Below are 16,229 nucleotides of genomic sequence, written 5' to 3'. Positions count from 1 at the left end.
CAGCTTCAGCATCATTCCTTCCAAAGAAATCCCAGGGCTGATCTCCTTCAGAATGGACTGGTTGGATCTCCTTGCAGTCCAAGGGACTCTTAAGGGTCTTCTCCAACAACACAGTTCAAAAGCATCAATTCTTCAGCACTCAGCTTTCTTCACAGTCCAACTCTCACATCCATACATGACCACTGGAAAAACCATAGCCTTGACTAGACGGACCTTTGTTGGCAAAGTAAAGTATGTTTATATGATCTCAAACATAAAAATCAATATACATGAATTCTGTCAATCAGTATTCATAAGAGCCTACCATGAGCAAGGCTATGCTCTAATCACTGGGAAGACAGCAATGAGTAAAACAGACCAAAATCCCTGCCTTCATGGAGCCAGGATTCTTATGAGAGGGAGACAGATGTTAAATATCAAAGGGATTTTAGCAATTACTATACCTGAAAATTTACTATCATGAGCTATCTCCCCCCTAAAACTGATGATATAAAAGAACTTTTCACTCTTTGATATGTTTAGTTTTATTTTCTGAATAATATTTTTTCTGATCATTTCATTCAACCAGTATTTGTTGAGTTCTTACTATTTGCCATGCTCTCTTCCAGGCACATGAAATATAGCATGAACAAAATATAAAAACAGGCTTATTCTCTTGGAGCTACAGTCTAGTGGAGGAGATAGAATGTTAGATAAATAAGTAGAATATATACAAGATTAGATGGTGACCAAGGGGCAGAAGTAAGGGGAAAGCAAGATATGAATGTTGGGAGAAGGCAAATTTTCAGATTTGGTTATAAGGAAGGACTCTTTGAGAAGGTGACTTTGGAGGAAATAGTTAAAGAAAATGAATGCAGGACAGTGTGATAGCAGGCTGGAGGTCATTCTGGATAAAAGTTCAGCAGGTACAAAGGCTCTGGGGTGAGAATGTGCCTGGAGTACTCAAGGAACATCAAGGAGACCAGCAGCTAGAGTGCAGTAAGTGAAGGAGAAACAGAAATGAGGTGGAAGGTGTAACGTGAAACAGATCAAAGCTGGCCTTTGAAGTTGTTGGAAGGATATTGACTTATATTGTAATGATGAGAAATATTAAAGAGTTCTGAGCAAAGGAGAGAGGCTATTGGCTTTACATTAAAATTACTCCTGCTGTTGAGAACAGACAACAAACACAGGGAGGCTTTTAAGAAATTGCTGCCGTAAGCCAGATGAGAGAAGGTAGCTTAAACCAACAGGCTGACAGAGGCCAGAGGGGGAAGTGAATGAGACAAGCATCTTGAGCCATAGTGGCCCAGATAAGGATGGAGGTGTGGCAGGAACCAGTGTTCCCACTGCCAGAGCCTACCTGCCACAAAGGTGAGATGCTTGGGAGCAACGACGGCTCCTAAACTGGTGCTGTGCCCACCCGACCCCCCACCCCCCAAGCGGGTAACACAAGGTCAGGCACATACTAGTTGATGAACTTAAGTTGATTAAATTGTTGTAAAACAAAAAAGGAAATGTGAAATAAAATCTACTTTATGGCTGCCTCCTGCTACAGAATACTCTCCTCACTGCTTTGTCTGGAGTTATTTTCCATCTTTTGGTTATTTATTTTTCTTGTATGAAAATATTTTTATTTTAGTTGCTAGCTGTCAAAATAAAACTAACTCAAAATTTAAAAAAAGAAAAGAAAGGAAGACCTTGACAACAGAGATGACAGTAGAAAAAAAAATAATAATAAAGTCATCTCAAATCCTACCTACTATACTATCCTACCTACCTACTATAAATATATTGGTGTATATACTCCAGAATTGGGGTTTTTTTTTTCTGGCTGAGTCACATGGCTTGTGGCATCTTAGTTCCCCAACCAGGTATTGAACCTGGGCCCTCAGCAGTGAAAGCCTGGAGTCCTAACCACTGGACTGCCAGGGAATTCTCTTTTACTCTAGAGTTATAGACAAAGAATATTTTTAAATGTCAGTTTGTTACTGTCAGATAAAAAGAATCTATATTTAAACCATGTGGAAAATGACTCCTTGTTTATCAAGAAAATCTTTCAAAACAGCACATAAATTAGCACACATTGTGTGTGCAAAACTATGTGTCTATATATAGGTTTCTTCCCCCACATAGGGAAGCCAAAGCTTTCATCAGGGTTTCAAAGGATACTGTGACTTAAACAGGTTGAGAACCACTGCTTTAGATTTTACATTCAATTCAAACTTTTGCAGCCAGTCATTTCTTCATTACAGAAAATTTTGAAGAACTTTTAAAAAATCAAATTCAACTTGGAAATTATTCATACATATCTTCACCAAGGGAAAATAACCATCTAAAGGTCAGATTTTGTTTGTTTTACTTTAGTTATTCATTTATGAATTAACACCTTCAACATTTGGTGATGTCCTAAGAAGGTTTCAGCTTTCAATGACTTTCATTAAAATGACAGAATAGTAAAGATTCCATTGAACCATTTCATTCTATCTCATACCTTTATGAGTTGAAAGCATCATTATTGCTTTTTATCATTAAAGAGTCTAAGACTGAGTGTAAGTGAATGTAATTTATTTTTCAGGGAACAACTTAATTCTTTACTGAAGACCTATAACTTCTTTTATAGGAACCAGAAAAATCTGCATATTTTATATGGACAGGTAAGCTCGTCAAAGAAATGCAATACAGTTTGAAAGTGAAAGTCGCTCAGTCCGACTCTTTGCGACTATAGTCCATGGAATCCTCCAGGCCAGAATACTGGAGTAGATAATCTATCCTTCTCCAGCGCATCTTCCTGACCCAGGAATCGAACTGGGGGTCTCCTGCATTGCAGGCGGATTCTTTACCAGCTGAGCTACTAGGGAAACCCCAAAACTACAAGTTTTCTGAGGGTAGGCCGCATCTGCTGTATTGCCAGCCAGCACCCAGGGAGGTTTCTGGCACATGTATGTGTGTTAGTCATTCAGTCATGCTGTTTTGTGACCCCATGGACTGTAGCCCACCAGGCTCCCCTGTCCATGGAATTCTCCAGGCAGGAATACTGGAGTGGGTAAACCATTTTCTTCTCCAGAGGATATTCCTGACCCAAGGATCGAACCTGGGTCTCATGCATTGCAGGCAGATTCTTTACCAGTTGAGCCACCAAAGAAGATTGATTCACAGGGGGGAAAAAAAAATTCTGTAAAAGTACAGAGAAGTCAGGATAAGTTGGAGTCCATAATACAAATGGTCTGGGGAAAACAGGGGAATAATTTTAGTTTTAGACTATACTGAAAATCCTAGTCCTGAAACATCTGTAAATTTCTAAGTATTTTTTGGAATGGGCAAACATGTAAAGTAACTTTAATGACATATTTGCTTTCTACTTTAAAAACAGAGTATGAATATCTTTTGAACAGCAATTCCATTAGAACTCTATCTTACAAATAATTTACCAAAGCCCTGAATCTAGCAAGCATTTTTAAGGGTGCAATGGTTAGGCTACTGTATCAAGTGACCTTAGATTTTCTTTAATACGTTACTCTCTACAGGTCTCCCCACTCAGTCTTGTATTCTAATGGGACTCACTTCACATCTTTACAATACCTTCCTGGTCCTAGGGGACATTAGAACTGTCTACCTATGTTTAGATTTTCAGATGTGATGGTACAGCATTGACTTTATGCCACCCTTGGCATTTGGGACAGAAGGAAATTTATAAGCCTCTTTGGCCTTTACTAGTGAGCCTAAATGATTTAGTTTGATCAGACATTTCAATTCCCCTCCCAAATGTAATTTTCTACAGAAGCAGGAAGTAGCTAATTCTTTTATAAAGAAATGGGCCCAAGTTTTCTAAATGGCCTAATTTAAAATAATTTCAATATTGTCCTATATCTTAGATCAGTAAAATGCATAACTGTAAAAATATAAACTTTAGGAAAAGATTAAAACTTCAAGGAAATTATTTTAGATTGTAATTCAATAGTTTCCATGTTTCCTTTAGGAAAATTTTGAATTTTGATGTGACAAGCATATGAATTGAGGCATGTCCTTTCTATTCTGTGAATTGGTGCTCAATTTACAAAAGTCATTTGATTTTTTAAAATAAAGTCTTGTGTCTTACATAATTTTTTAAACTGCATGAATTAAAGTATATAGTGAGAATATCAGACTGCTTAATCTTTTCATCTTTACTTGCTGACAATAAAATTAGAATCCAGAATTTTCCAAGTCTCTGACTTAGTTGTAGTGATGGACATGGTTCAAAGGGGCAGTGCGTGGAATAATATCAGCTTTCTTAGTCTCTGATTAATTAATGCAATGACTAGTTATTGTTTACAACACAGCAGACACTGTTCTAAAAGCTAGAGACAAAAATGAAAAAACTAGAGAATGTCCTGCATTCATGCTCATTACATTTTAGTAGATAGAAAAAAAGCAAAAAAGTAAATTGTGTATTAGACGGTGAATAGGCTGTGGAGGAGAGCAAATCAGGGAAGAGGGCTCAGGAATCTAAGTGGATGGGTAAAGAAGAACATTTGACCAAAGACTGAAAGGTATCAGGGTGCTAACCTTGCAGAAGTCTATGGGACATGCATTCTGGATACAGACAGCAGTCTGAATCAAGGTCCTGGCTGGTGTAACTGAGGAACAGCGGGGAAGCCAGTGTGCCAGGAACCTCGTGAGAATGGACGGGTAGAGAGTAAGGAAGCTAGAGAAAGAACTGAGAAGGAGAGGGTGCTAGAGCATGGGGGGGCTTGTAGATCACTGTGGAGACTTTAGCTTGTGCTTGAAGTGAAATGAGAAGCCCCCAAGGTGTTGAGATATGATCTAAAGATTCATTTTAAAAGGGTCTCTCTAGCTAGTAGGAATACATAGAGGGACAAAAGAAGAATGAGGTAGACCACAGAGACACTACTGCAATAATCTGCCAAACAATGACAATGGCATAGACCAGATCTGTGGTAGTGCACATGGTGAGCATAGCCATATCGGGGATATATTTTTAAGGTCAAGCTAATCAAATTGGCTAATGTATTGGATTTGGAGATGTTCAGAATGAAAGAAAGATTACTGATGACTGTAACAATGTTGATCTGAGCAACTGGAAGAATGGGAGTGATATTTAACAAGATGGGGAAGGCTGGGAAAGGAAAATGTTGAGAGAGAAATTTCAAGAGTTAACTAGGATCATATTAAATTTGACATCAAGTTTGAAAGCTGAAGTTTAGGGGAAAGGTTAAGGTTTGGGCTGGAGATCTAAAATTGAGAGCTACCAGTTTAGAGATGGCATGTAAAGATCATTGAGGTTACCAAGGATATCGGTGTAGATCTACATGAGAAAAGGCCTAACAATTGAGGCAATGAGACTACAGACGTGCAACCAAACCTTCAGGGATAATTTATGTAGTTAATTTAAAAAGAGATGTTTTCTGAAATTAAAAAATATTCTCATATTCCTTATATGAGAAAACCTCATTGTCTGATTATAGTTGGAGTATTTCTTCCTGAAAGCAAAAATTAGATAACCTGAGAAGATCAGTTATTCTATGAGTTTTTGATATAAGGGATTCATGGAAGTATAATTAGGCCAAGGAAAGATGTCATACATCAATAACTCACATGTAGGCCCTGCATCATGTACTGCCATTTCAGAGAGCAAATTGTGTTTGGTTATTAAGAACTGGGGCTTCCCTGGTGGCTCAGAGGTAAAGAATCCGCCTGCAATTCGGGAAGACCTGAGTTTGATCCCTGGTTCATTCCCATGGAGGAGGGCATTACAACCCACTCCAGTCTTCTTGCCTGGAGAATCCCCACGGACAGAGAAGCCTGGTGGGCTGCAGTCCATGGAGTTGCAAGGAGTCAGACATAACTGAGCGACTAAGCACAGCACATAGCATACTAAGAACTGATAAATGCCTGACCTCACAATAATCTGAAATGTGGACTCAAAAGTGGGAAAAAGAGCAAAACTTTGTTTCAGGAGTGACTCCAAAGTAGGTTTATCAGCCAAAGAAATAATAAGCAACAACATTTACCGAGCACTTTAAATATCAGCTCCTATGATTGACTGTTATGATTTAATTCTTCAGAAGAAACAGCCCAGGTTTAAAGGTGTTTGACCTTTTGTCCAAAATCATATAGCTAGGAAGTAGCACAGCCACAGTTCAAATACAGGGCTATCTGATTCTACAGTCTGGAGTCTTCATTACACGTTCAAATAGGAATTGAGTCATTTATGTTTTCTAATAATTGATTTTTCATAATAACAAGTAGCTATTGGATATTATAGTGGTTACTGAATAGATGAAATGTTTCTATTTTTCAAATTTATTATAATAATGTAACTCTACTTTAATAAGAGACTTTTGCATATACAAGAGAGAAATGAATTAGAAAATACATTCTTTGTGAATGTGCTTAGATATTAATATTTACACTCAGAGAATGAGTAATTGTTCAATCCCGTTTACTAGTTTTTCTTTGTTTGCATGGAATTTCCTTCTTTTATTATATTTCCAACTTAAAAGAGATTAAGTGCTATTGATTTTTTCAAAAATATCATGTCAAGCATTTTACACCTTTTTACATATATTATTTCACTTTTTCTGTATAATAAGTGTGTGTTAAATTTTTCATCTTCAGAAATGAGAAAACAACCACTAAACTGATCAATGCTATTTAGATTTCTACCACAGTACAGCTTTAATATTGCTTTAATTTTAAGTTAAACAGAATTAGAGAATTAAACTTCCACTTAATTGAAGAATCAAGAGTTCAGAATACATTTTAGCATACTGTGCCCTCTGGTGGGCATGTCATCACCATTATGACTTACTTTGCTGGTTGTCACTGTTTTTAAAAATAAAAGAATGTTTCAGAAATATGATTGTTCTGTAGATAAATTTAAAAGCCAAATAATCCTACCTGGGAATTTTTTTTTAGCTGTCAGGATGTCTTACAGACTTAATTTCTACAACTGCAGTTAAAACATTTACCTTCTATAAATAATACAAAAGCAATGTTTGAGATGGTTGGCTTCTTCCCTAGACTGAAGATGGTAAGCTAATTGTTGAAGGAACGTTGGACATTTTCTGGGGAGTAAAACGGCCTATCCAACTGAAAATACAAGATGAGAAACAAATCCCTTCTTTCAGTGTGCTGGAGTCACCGGAAGCTTTTTCCAAAAGGTGAGCTAGCTTTTATGGTTTTACTTCCTTAGAAAATGATCATAATTATCTTTCTTGTGCACACTCTTGAAGATGAAAGCTCTGAAGCTTATATCCAATCTCATTTAATCCCCCAGCAACTCTAGAACATAGGTGTTCAGAAACCAGGACTCTGAGAGGTTAGGTAGTTTGTGCAAGATACCCAGTTACCATCCAGCAGAGCTGGACTAGACCTCAGGTCTGTGGGCACCAGAGTCTGTGCCCTTGATCTCTCTGCTGTAGTCCTTCTCTTCTGGGAGCCTTCATTCTTTCACTAGAATAGATAAGAGATAGAGGCAAGATTTCATTCAGTTCAGTTCAGTCACTCAGTCATGTCTGACTCTTTGCGACCTCATGAATCGCAGCACACCAGGCCTCCCTGTCCATCACCAACTCCCGGAGTTCACTCAGACTCATGTCCATCAAGTCAGTGATGCCATCCAGCCATCTCATCCTCTATCATCCCCTTCTCCTCCTGCCCCCAATCCCTCCCAGCATCAGAGTCTTTTCCAATGAGTCAACTCTTCGCATGAGGTGGCCAAAGTACTGGAGTTTCAGCTTTAGCATCAGTCCTTCCAATGAACACCCAGGACTGATCTCCTTTAGGATGGACTGGTTGGATCTCCTTGCAGTCCAAGGGACTCTCAAGAGTCTTCTCCAACACCACAGTTCAAAAGCATCAATTCTTCAGCACTCAGCTTTCTTCACAGTCCAACTTTCACATCCATACATGACCACTGGAAAAACCATGGCCTTGACTAGAGGGACCTTTGTTGGCAAAGTAATTCATTAGCCCTGTGCTTATCAGCAAAAAGAAGGATGAAATTTAAATTTCCCCTTTTCATGGAACAAAGGGCTTTTCCTGCTTTCTGGAAAGGAGACTTATGTTCCATCTGATTGCTGCATCCCGTTAAACAGGATCAGGACAAAGTACAGGTGAAGTACAATACATGCACAAAACAGCTCCCTGTGCAGGTTTATGTGACTGTGAAAGGTTGTTGCTGAATCATGCGAAGACGCCGGGATCCTTGGCCTCCGGAGGAGAAGAATTCAATCCGGGGCCAGAGACAAGGCTTGATCACTCAGAGCTTTTGTGTAATAAAGTTTTATTAAAGTATAAAGGAGATAGAGAAAGCTTCTGACATAGACATCAGAAGGGGGTAGAAAGAGAACCCGCTTGCTAGTGTTAGCAATGGAGTTATATACTCTTCAATGAATCAAAAGAATGTCTGGAGGTTGTAAAGACCTCACCAGACCTACTCCCATAATTTACATTTTAAGGTAACAGGATTAGCCAGAAGGTTTAATCCAGAGACTGTCCTCAGGCAGGATACATAATCCTAAAGAATGTAGAGGGATAAAAAAAGTTTGTCCTTTTTTCCTCCTTGAGAATTCTAGACCCCTCTCTCCTTGGGGACCCCTAGACTTCTTATCAACCTGCCTAGGAAATGACTCTCTCAACTGTACCTTGAAGACATAAGTAGAGTTTATAGATATTTTCATTATCCTTTACAATGTTTAGACTTCCCTGGTAGCTCAGACAGTAAAGAATTTGCCTGCAATACAGGGGACTCAAGTTCTATCCCCGTGTTGGGAAGATCTCCTGGCGAAGGGAATGGCAACCCACTCCAGTATTCTTGCCTGGAGAAAATCATGTCAGAGGAGCCTGGCAGGCTACAGTCTTTGGGGTCACAAAGAGTTGGATACAACTGACCAACTAACACACATATAGATCTTGTTTTCTTCTTCCCTCCCTCCCTTTTTACCTTCATTTTCAATCATTGGCTTTCTAATGCATCTTTCTTTTATATATTCATGGAGATATCAATCCTTCTCTTCATCCACCTTTCCATGCATAACTAGATGAGCTGGGAGTTCCAGCAGGACAGAGGATGGAGAGAGAGCAGCCAGGACCTTTTCCTCAATCTGACCTTTGGCCATAACCAAGGTGATACCATATCACCTTCAGGGAAGCCCTACTTTTCCCTTGGAGAAACACAGAAGTCCCACAAGTTGCACCTTGCCAGCCTTTCTCAAATGTTATCATAATTCTGAACATTTGGTAATTGCCTACACATGTCATGTAGTCTCTTACTTCCCTGACTCTGCCTAGAAGCCTACCTGCTTCTCATTATCCACTTGCTAGACTCTTCCACCAGTCTTTTAAGATTCAGGTCGGTAACATTTTCTCCAGAAAGCCTTTTCTGACCCTTCGATCTGTAGTAGGTGCACTGAAAACTTTTCTATGTCACTTTCAGAGCACACTGTTAATTGAATTTTCATATACCTGCCTCCCCCTCTAGTCTATGAGCTCCTCATGGGTAAGGAGCATGCCTTACTCATCTTTAGCCCCATGCTCAGCAGTGAGCCAGCACAAAGACGGGACTCAAAATATAGTATTGAATAAAACCCTCAGAATCCTGGTGGTTAAATACTTCTGCTCTGCTGTGTGAGCTTTCTCTCCATCTACCACTTATGATTAGTGTTCCATCCAAGCTATCAAAGGACAAAGAGTCTAGCACTTATGAAACAGCAGAAGGGAAACCACAGACTTAGGCAATCTGATGAAATCCTATATCCTTCACCTTCAGGTACTAAGTGATTAATGGGCTGGTGGTTCTAAATGACTAGGAACATCATTTAAAAGTAGAAATTACCCTGGGTCCTACTTTTAGGAAACTATACAAGATATGAATTTGGCAAAATTAGCCATCATTCTTCATATTGCCTAAGAACTCATTGCAAAGTTCTCCGAGCAGTCAGCTCTGTTCGATGTGTTTTAATTAGTTGAATCATGAAAAGTTAATTAGTATGAGACATTATGGGGAGATGTCAAGGAAATGCAGTAAGCTACCTAAATTATCACATTAAGCTATCATGATTTTGAATGTGTATCCCAAGATATATTTTTTTAATTTTCCGAATTAAAATTCAAAACACTTATTCCTAGAAACCCTGAACTTGAGAATGAGTTTCAAGAGCCCAAGTAGACAAGGTATATTAATGCCTTTCAATATTCTATGGAAGATTATAAATTAATATTCTCATGAGTTGCCTTCCATAAAATCCATTTGCCTTTTTTGTTATTTATCAGAATAATGCTGTGAACCAAAGATAAATTATCTCCTTTAGGGACTTCCCTGGAAGTCTGGTGGTTAAGACTCTGAGCTTCCAATGCAGGGGGCATGGTTCAATCCCTGGCTGGGGAACTAAGATCCCATATGCTGTGTGGCATGACCAGAAAAAAAAAAATCTATCTCTTTTTGTTTCAAGTTGAGAAAGACCACCCTTGAAAACTTTGCTTGCTCTTTACCACAGTAATGAGACTTACTGGGAGAATATTTGAAGTGCATATTTGCAGGATATCATATTTTTCTGGTGAGTAAAAATTGTCAGAAAATGACCCCACTCCTGTCCCACAAAAGAGCAAGATTAGATTCAATTGATTCAATTGTGATTAATTATCCAAGAAGCCTTTGTGGGAACCAGCTGAACAGTTAGCCAGAATGTGCAGCACAATTTGGAATAACTGTTCCTTGACCTCTTGTTCCCTAGTGGGATGCAGTCCCACCTAAAGTATTATGTGTGCATGAGTGCTAAGTCACTCAGTTGTGTCCAACTCTTTGTGACCCTATGGACCATAGCCCACCAGGCTCCTCTGTCCATGGGATTCTCCAGGCAAGAATACTAGAGTGCATTGCCATGCCCTCCTCCAGGGGATCTTCCTGACCCAGGGATCAAACCTGTGTCTCTTAAGTTTCTTCCATTTGCAGGCAGGAATGGCAATCCACTGCAGTACTATTGCCTGGATAATCCCATGGACAGACAAGCCTGGTAGGCTACAGTCCATGGGGTTGCAAAGACTCAGACACGACTGAGCAACTTCACTTTCACTTTCTTTACCACTAGCGCCACCTGGGAAGTCCCTAAAGTATTATACTTTGTTTCAATTCAGTTCTAGACACCCTCACTCTGATTGCCATTCTTTCAGGCCAGTTCAGTTCAGTTCAGTAGCTCAGTTGTGTCCTACTATTTGCAACCCCATGAGTCGCAGCACGCCAGGCCTCCCTGTCCATCACCAACTCCCGGAGTTCACTCAGACTCATGTCCATCGAGTCGGTGATGCCATCCAGCCATCTCATCCTCTGTCATCCCCTTCTCCTCCTGCCCCCAATCCCTCCCAGCAACAGAGTCTTTTCCAATGAGTCAACTCTTCACATGAGGTGGCCAGAGTACTGGAGTTTCAGCTTCAGCATCAGTCCTTCCAAAGAACACCCAGGACTGATCTCCTTTAGGATGGACTGGTTGGATCTCCTTGCAGTCCAAGGGACTCTCAAGAGTCTTCTCCAACACCACAGTTCAAAAGCATCAATTCTTTGGCGCTCAGCCTTCTTCACAGTCCAACTCTCACATCCATACATGACCACAGGAAAAACCATAGCCTTGACTAGATGGACTTTTGTTGGCAAAGTAACGTCTTTGTTTTTTAATACTGTGTGGGTTGGTCATAACTTTCCTTCCAAGGAGTAAGTGTCTTTTAATTTCATGGCTGCAGTCACCATCTGAACTGATTTTGGAGCCCAGAAAAATAAAGTCTGACACTGTTCCCACTGTTTCCCCATATATTTCCCATGAAGTGATGGGACCGGATGCCATGATCTTCATTTTCAGAATGTTGAGCTTTAAGCCAACTTTTTTACTCTCCTCTTTCACTTTCATCAAGAGGCTCTTTAGTTCCTCTTCATTTTCTGCCATCAGAGTGGTATCATCTGCATATCTGAGGTTATTGATATTTCTCCTGGCAGTCTTGATTCCAGCTTGTGCTTCATGCAGCCCAGCGTTTCTCATGATGTACTCTGCATGTAAGTTAAATAAGCAGGGTGATAATATACAGCCTTGACCTACTACTTTTCCTATTTGGAACCATTCTGTTGTTCCATGTCCAGTTCTAACTGTTGCTTCCTGACCTGCATATAGGTTTCTCAAGAGGTAGGTCAGGTGGTCTGGTATTCCCATCTCTTTCAGAATTTTCCACAGTTTACTTTGATCCACACAGTCAAAGCCTTTGGCATAGTCAATAAAACAGAAGCAGATGTTTTTCTGGAACTCTCTTGCTTTTTTGATGATCCAGCAGATGTTGGCAATTTGATCTCTGGTTCCTCTGCCTTTTCTAAAACCAGCTTGAACATCTGGAAGTTCACGGTTCACGTATTGCTAAAGCCTTCTTTGCTGCTGCTGCTGCTAAGCTGCTAAGTCGCTTCAGTCGTGTCCGACTCTGTGCGACCCCATAGACGGCAGCCCACCAGGGTCCCCCGTCCCTGGGATTCTCCAGGCAAGAACACTGGAGTGGGCTGCCATTTCCTTCTCCAATGCATGAAAGTGAAAAGTGAAAGTGAAGTCGATTCAGTCGTGTCCCACCCTTAGTGACCCCATGGACTGCAGCCTACCAGGCTCCTGTGTCCATGGGATTTTCCAGGCAAGAGTACTGGAGTGGGTTGCCATTAAATTTTGAGCCTTGAATGAAATTGTGTAAGGAAATGGACTATCACTACTCACTGCCTAAGAATTTTTATTGCTCCCTTTCCCATACTGGACTTGTGCGGGCAGAACTTACACCTCTGTTCGCTCAGGTTCACAGACTTAATATCTCCAGCGGTTGGATGGGGTACAAAAGACGTGGAAGTTGTGTACTCAGCGGCAGGAAGGGCTATAATCTTTTCTTTCAACTCACCTTTGGAGAGAATCAAGCTATTTTGTTTACATTATCTTTGAAATGAGTCACACGGAATCAGCTTAATGGGAGTGGTAACAGTTTAAAAATAAATCAGTTTGAGCTGTGACCACTTGTGATCCTTTATGGAAACACTTTGTGGGCAGTGCTTTGATATCTATAACTGGTCCAAGTATTTTGTTTTGGAAATTTTTTGTAAAAGCAACCTTACTGAGGTTATGTTTGCTGGCACTGGTTTCCCTTTCTGTTTTCAATGTCTTTCCAAAGTCTGCTTTGACATGCTTTGTTCAAGTCATGGCAGAATGGCATAAAGAGCAGAAACTGGACAGATGTCCATTTGAATAACATCAATAGTGTTTTTCCTTTCTTACCATGTGGGTAGAGAAGTGACCACCTTCAATTTGTCTATCAAATGTTGACTTCCTTTTTATTTTGCAGCTCATGAGACTACTTCCCCACAGTTTAAATTTGCTAATGGTATATATCCTGAAACTTGGTTGGAATAAGGCTGACATGCCCGTGCTTGGGCAACTTAAACTATTTGATGTTACATAAAGTTCTACCAGTTTTCTTTGGAAAACTTTGGGTCACTGCATTCAAGCTTGGTCGTGTGCACACCTGTATATGGAGACACTTCCAATTACATAGTCCAGAGCTGAAAAGGGGTAGGCTGGGGGGTGGTAATTTGGGGGTGGAGGTGCTTGTTTTTGCTAAGATGGTAAGGAAGAAAAGGGGCCGAACACTGGCTATATTAAGCCATGTTTGTTCCTCTACATTTGTGTGACATCACTGAGCTGAGAGAAGGTGAGGACAGGCATCAAGTTGGGCAGGACTACCAAGAATTTATACCACATCACTGGTCTGGCATGCTTGGGCTCTCTCGTCTTCCCCCATGGGAGACAGCATTGGGTTGCTTTGACTTTTTAGTTTCTCTTTTCACTGTTATTCTGTTTTTTTTGGTTTTTTTTTTTTTTGGCTCTTTAAAGAGCCTTTGGGGTTAGGTGTAAAGATGCTTACTTGGCAAGTTTACTTGGAGCTGGTGTACTTGGTGACAGCCTTGGTACCCTCGGACACGGCGTGTTTGGCCAACTCCCCGGGCAACAGCAGGCGCACAGCCGTCTGGATCTCCCTGGAGGTGATGGTCGAGCGCTTGTTGTAATGCGCCAGGCGCGATGCCTCGCCCGCAATACGCTCGAAGATGTCGTTGACGAAGGAGTTCATGATGCCCATGGCCTTGGACGAGATGCCAGTGTCCGGGTGGACCTGCTTCAGCACCTTGTACACATACACAGAATAGCTCTCCTTGCGGCTGCGCTTGCGCGTCTTCCCATCTTTCTTCTGGGCCTTGGTCACCGCCTTCTTGGAGCCCTTTTTCGGGGCAGGAGCGGACTTGGCTGGCTCAGGCATTTTAAAACCTGAAAACAAGAAAGATAAATGGAATCTATTCTGTTTTTTTCCCATGATTAACCCACTCCACTATTCTCGCCCGGAGAATTCCATAGGCAGAGGAGCCTGGCAGGGGGTCTCAAAGAACCGGACACAACTGAGTGACTAACACTTTCCCTTTCAACACTCTTTCTATGATAATCACATCTGCCTTTTTAAATTAATCTTCTATACATTGATAATTTTGTCTATCAAAAGAATAACTAGAAAAGGGAACCTTCCTATACTGCTGGTGGGAATGTAAATTGGTACAGCCACTATGGAGGACAGTATGGAGGTTCCTTAAAAAACTAAAAATAGAGCCTCTGTATGATCCTGCAATCCCACTTCTGAGCATATATCTGGAAAAGATGAAAACAATAATTTGAAAAGATGCATGCACCCCAGTGTTCAGAGCAACACTATTTACAATAGCCAAGACCTGGAAGCAACCTAAATGTCCATTGACGAATGAATAAAGATGATGTAGTATATATATACATACAATGGAATATTATTCAGCCATAACAAGAAAGAAATAATTTCACTTACAGCAACATGGATGGACTTGAAGAATATCACACTGCATGAAGTCAAAGGCAAACATCACAAATATCATTTACATGTGAAATCTTAAAAATGATGCAAGTGAAGTCATTTCCGGAACAGAAACAGATGCATAAAACAAACTTATGGCTACCAAATGGAATACTGCAGGGAGGGATAAATTAGGAGTTGGGATTAACAGATACACACTATTGCATGTAAAATAGATAAACAAGGACCTACCAAATAGCACAGGGAATTATATTCATATCATCTAACAACCTATAATGGAAAAGAATCTGAGAAAGAAATATATATACATATACATACATATATCTTAACCACTTTGCTGTACACTTAAAACATTGTAAATCAACTATGCTGCTGCTGCTGCTACTAAGTCGCTTCAGTTGTGCCCAACCCTGTGCGACCCCATAGACGGCAGCCCACCAGGCTCTGCCGTCCCTGGGATTCTCTAGGCAAGAACACTGGAGTGGGTTGCCATTTCCTTCTCCAGTGCATGAAAGTGAAAACTGAAAGTGAAGTCGCTATGCTTCAACTTAAAAAAAGTAAAAGGAAGAATAACTAGGGTCTGAGTCAGGGCTGGAATTGTTCTCATTTGAGTTAAAGTTACTAAGTAAAGTTTTTGAACTTCTAGGACATTTGTTTTGACTGGCTATATCCTGGATGGTAGAGCTTAATGGAAAATTAATAAATCAGTATATTAGGATTATCTTATCTATGTCACAAGGCTATTATTGTGAGACTCGATATAGAAGTTGTAAAAGACTCCAAAGGAATTCAAAGGTCACAGAAGAAAAGGATCATGTTTATTCATATTTAGCACCATTAGTATGAATAAGCACGTTGTGTTGTTGTTGCTACAGTGACATGTGGGTAGAATTAATGTCACAAACTCCCTGCGGGTTAATATTTTTTGGCCATAAGGAAAACAGACATTGGAAGAGACTCTTAGTAAGAGCTAAGACTAGTCCCAGATATGATAGTTATCTACTAACCTAGAGAGATCTAGGAATACCTTGGATCCCTAATGGCTCCAGACCCAGCATGAAATACATATAGATGATGGGGACTGTGATGAGGATGACAATAAAGATTAAGCCAACCACGGTTGTTTTTTTAACACATATTTTGAGTTCTTACTGTGTGTTGGGCACTTTTTCAAGGGTTTTACATAAATTAACTCTTTCATCTTCTCAACAGTCCTATCCTACCTCACTCTATGTTCATCCCCATTTTACAGGTGAGAACACTAATGCACAGAGAAAATAAGTAACTTATTTAAAGCCAGGAAGAAAATAAAAAATGAGCCTTGGTCCAACTGGTAAAGATAAGCAGTTGCC

The 16,229-nt window shown here is 40.2% G+C and overlaps 2 protein-coding genes across 6 annotated transcripts in view; one reads left to right on the top strand and one right to left on the bottom strand.

Annotated features, from left to right (window-relative positions):
* Positions 1 to 16,229, top strand: part of RASSF6 (Ras association domain family member 6) — a 74,933-nt gene that overhangs the window by 40,137 nt on the left and 18,567 nt on the right. For all 5 annotated transcript variants that reach the window (XM_061420449.1, XM_061420448.1, XM_061420453.1 and 2 more), the window contains 2 exons: positions 2,558 to 2,636; positions 7,006 to 7,145. In XM_061420449.1, the coding sequence (XP_061276433.1) occupies positions 2,558 to 2,636; positions 7,006 to 7,145 (219 nt within the window). The remainder of the gene's footprint in view (positions 1 to 2,557; positions 2,637 to 7,005; positions 7,146 to 16,229) is intronic.
* Positions 13,885 to 14,327, bottom strand: LOC133250111 (histone H2B type 1-C/E/F/G/I-like). Its single transcript, XM_061421234.1, has one exon. The coding sequence runs from the start codon at positions 14,299 to 14,301 to the stop codon at positions 13,921 to 13,923; it is 381 nt and encodes a 126-aa protein (XP_061277218.1). The 5' UTR covers positions 14,302 to 14,327; the 3' UTR covers positions 13,885 to 13,920.

Source organism: Bos javanicus, chromosome 6 (genome assembly GCF_032452875.1).
Source record: "Bos javanicus breed banteng chromosome 6, ARS-OSU_banteng_1.0, whole genome shotgun sequence".
Lineage (NCBI taxonomy): Eukaryota > Metazoa > Chordata > Mammalia > Artiodactyla > Bovidae > Bos > Bos javanicus.
The sequence above is the reverse complement of the archived record's forward strand: the minus strand, read 5'-3'. Positions and strand labels throughout refer to the sequence as shown.

Bases quoted from the DNA above. Each gene is read 5' to 3' on its own strand.
- LOC133250111 (XM_061421234.1), bottom strand. From the start codon at position 14,301: ATGCCTGAGCCAGCCAAGTCCGCTCCTGCCCCGAAAAAGGGCTCCAAG.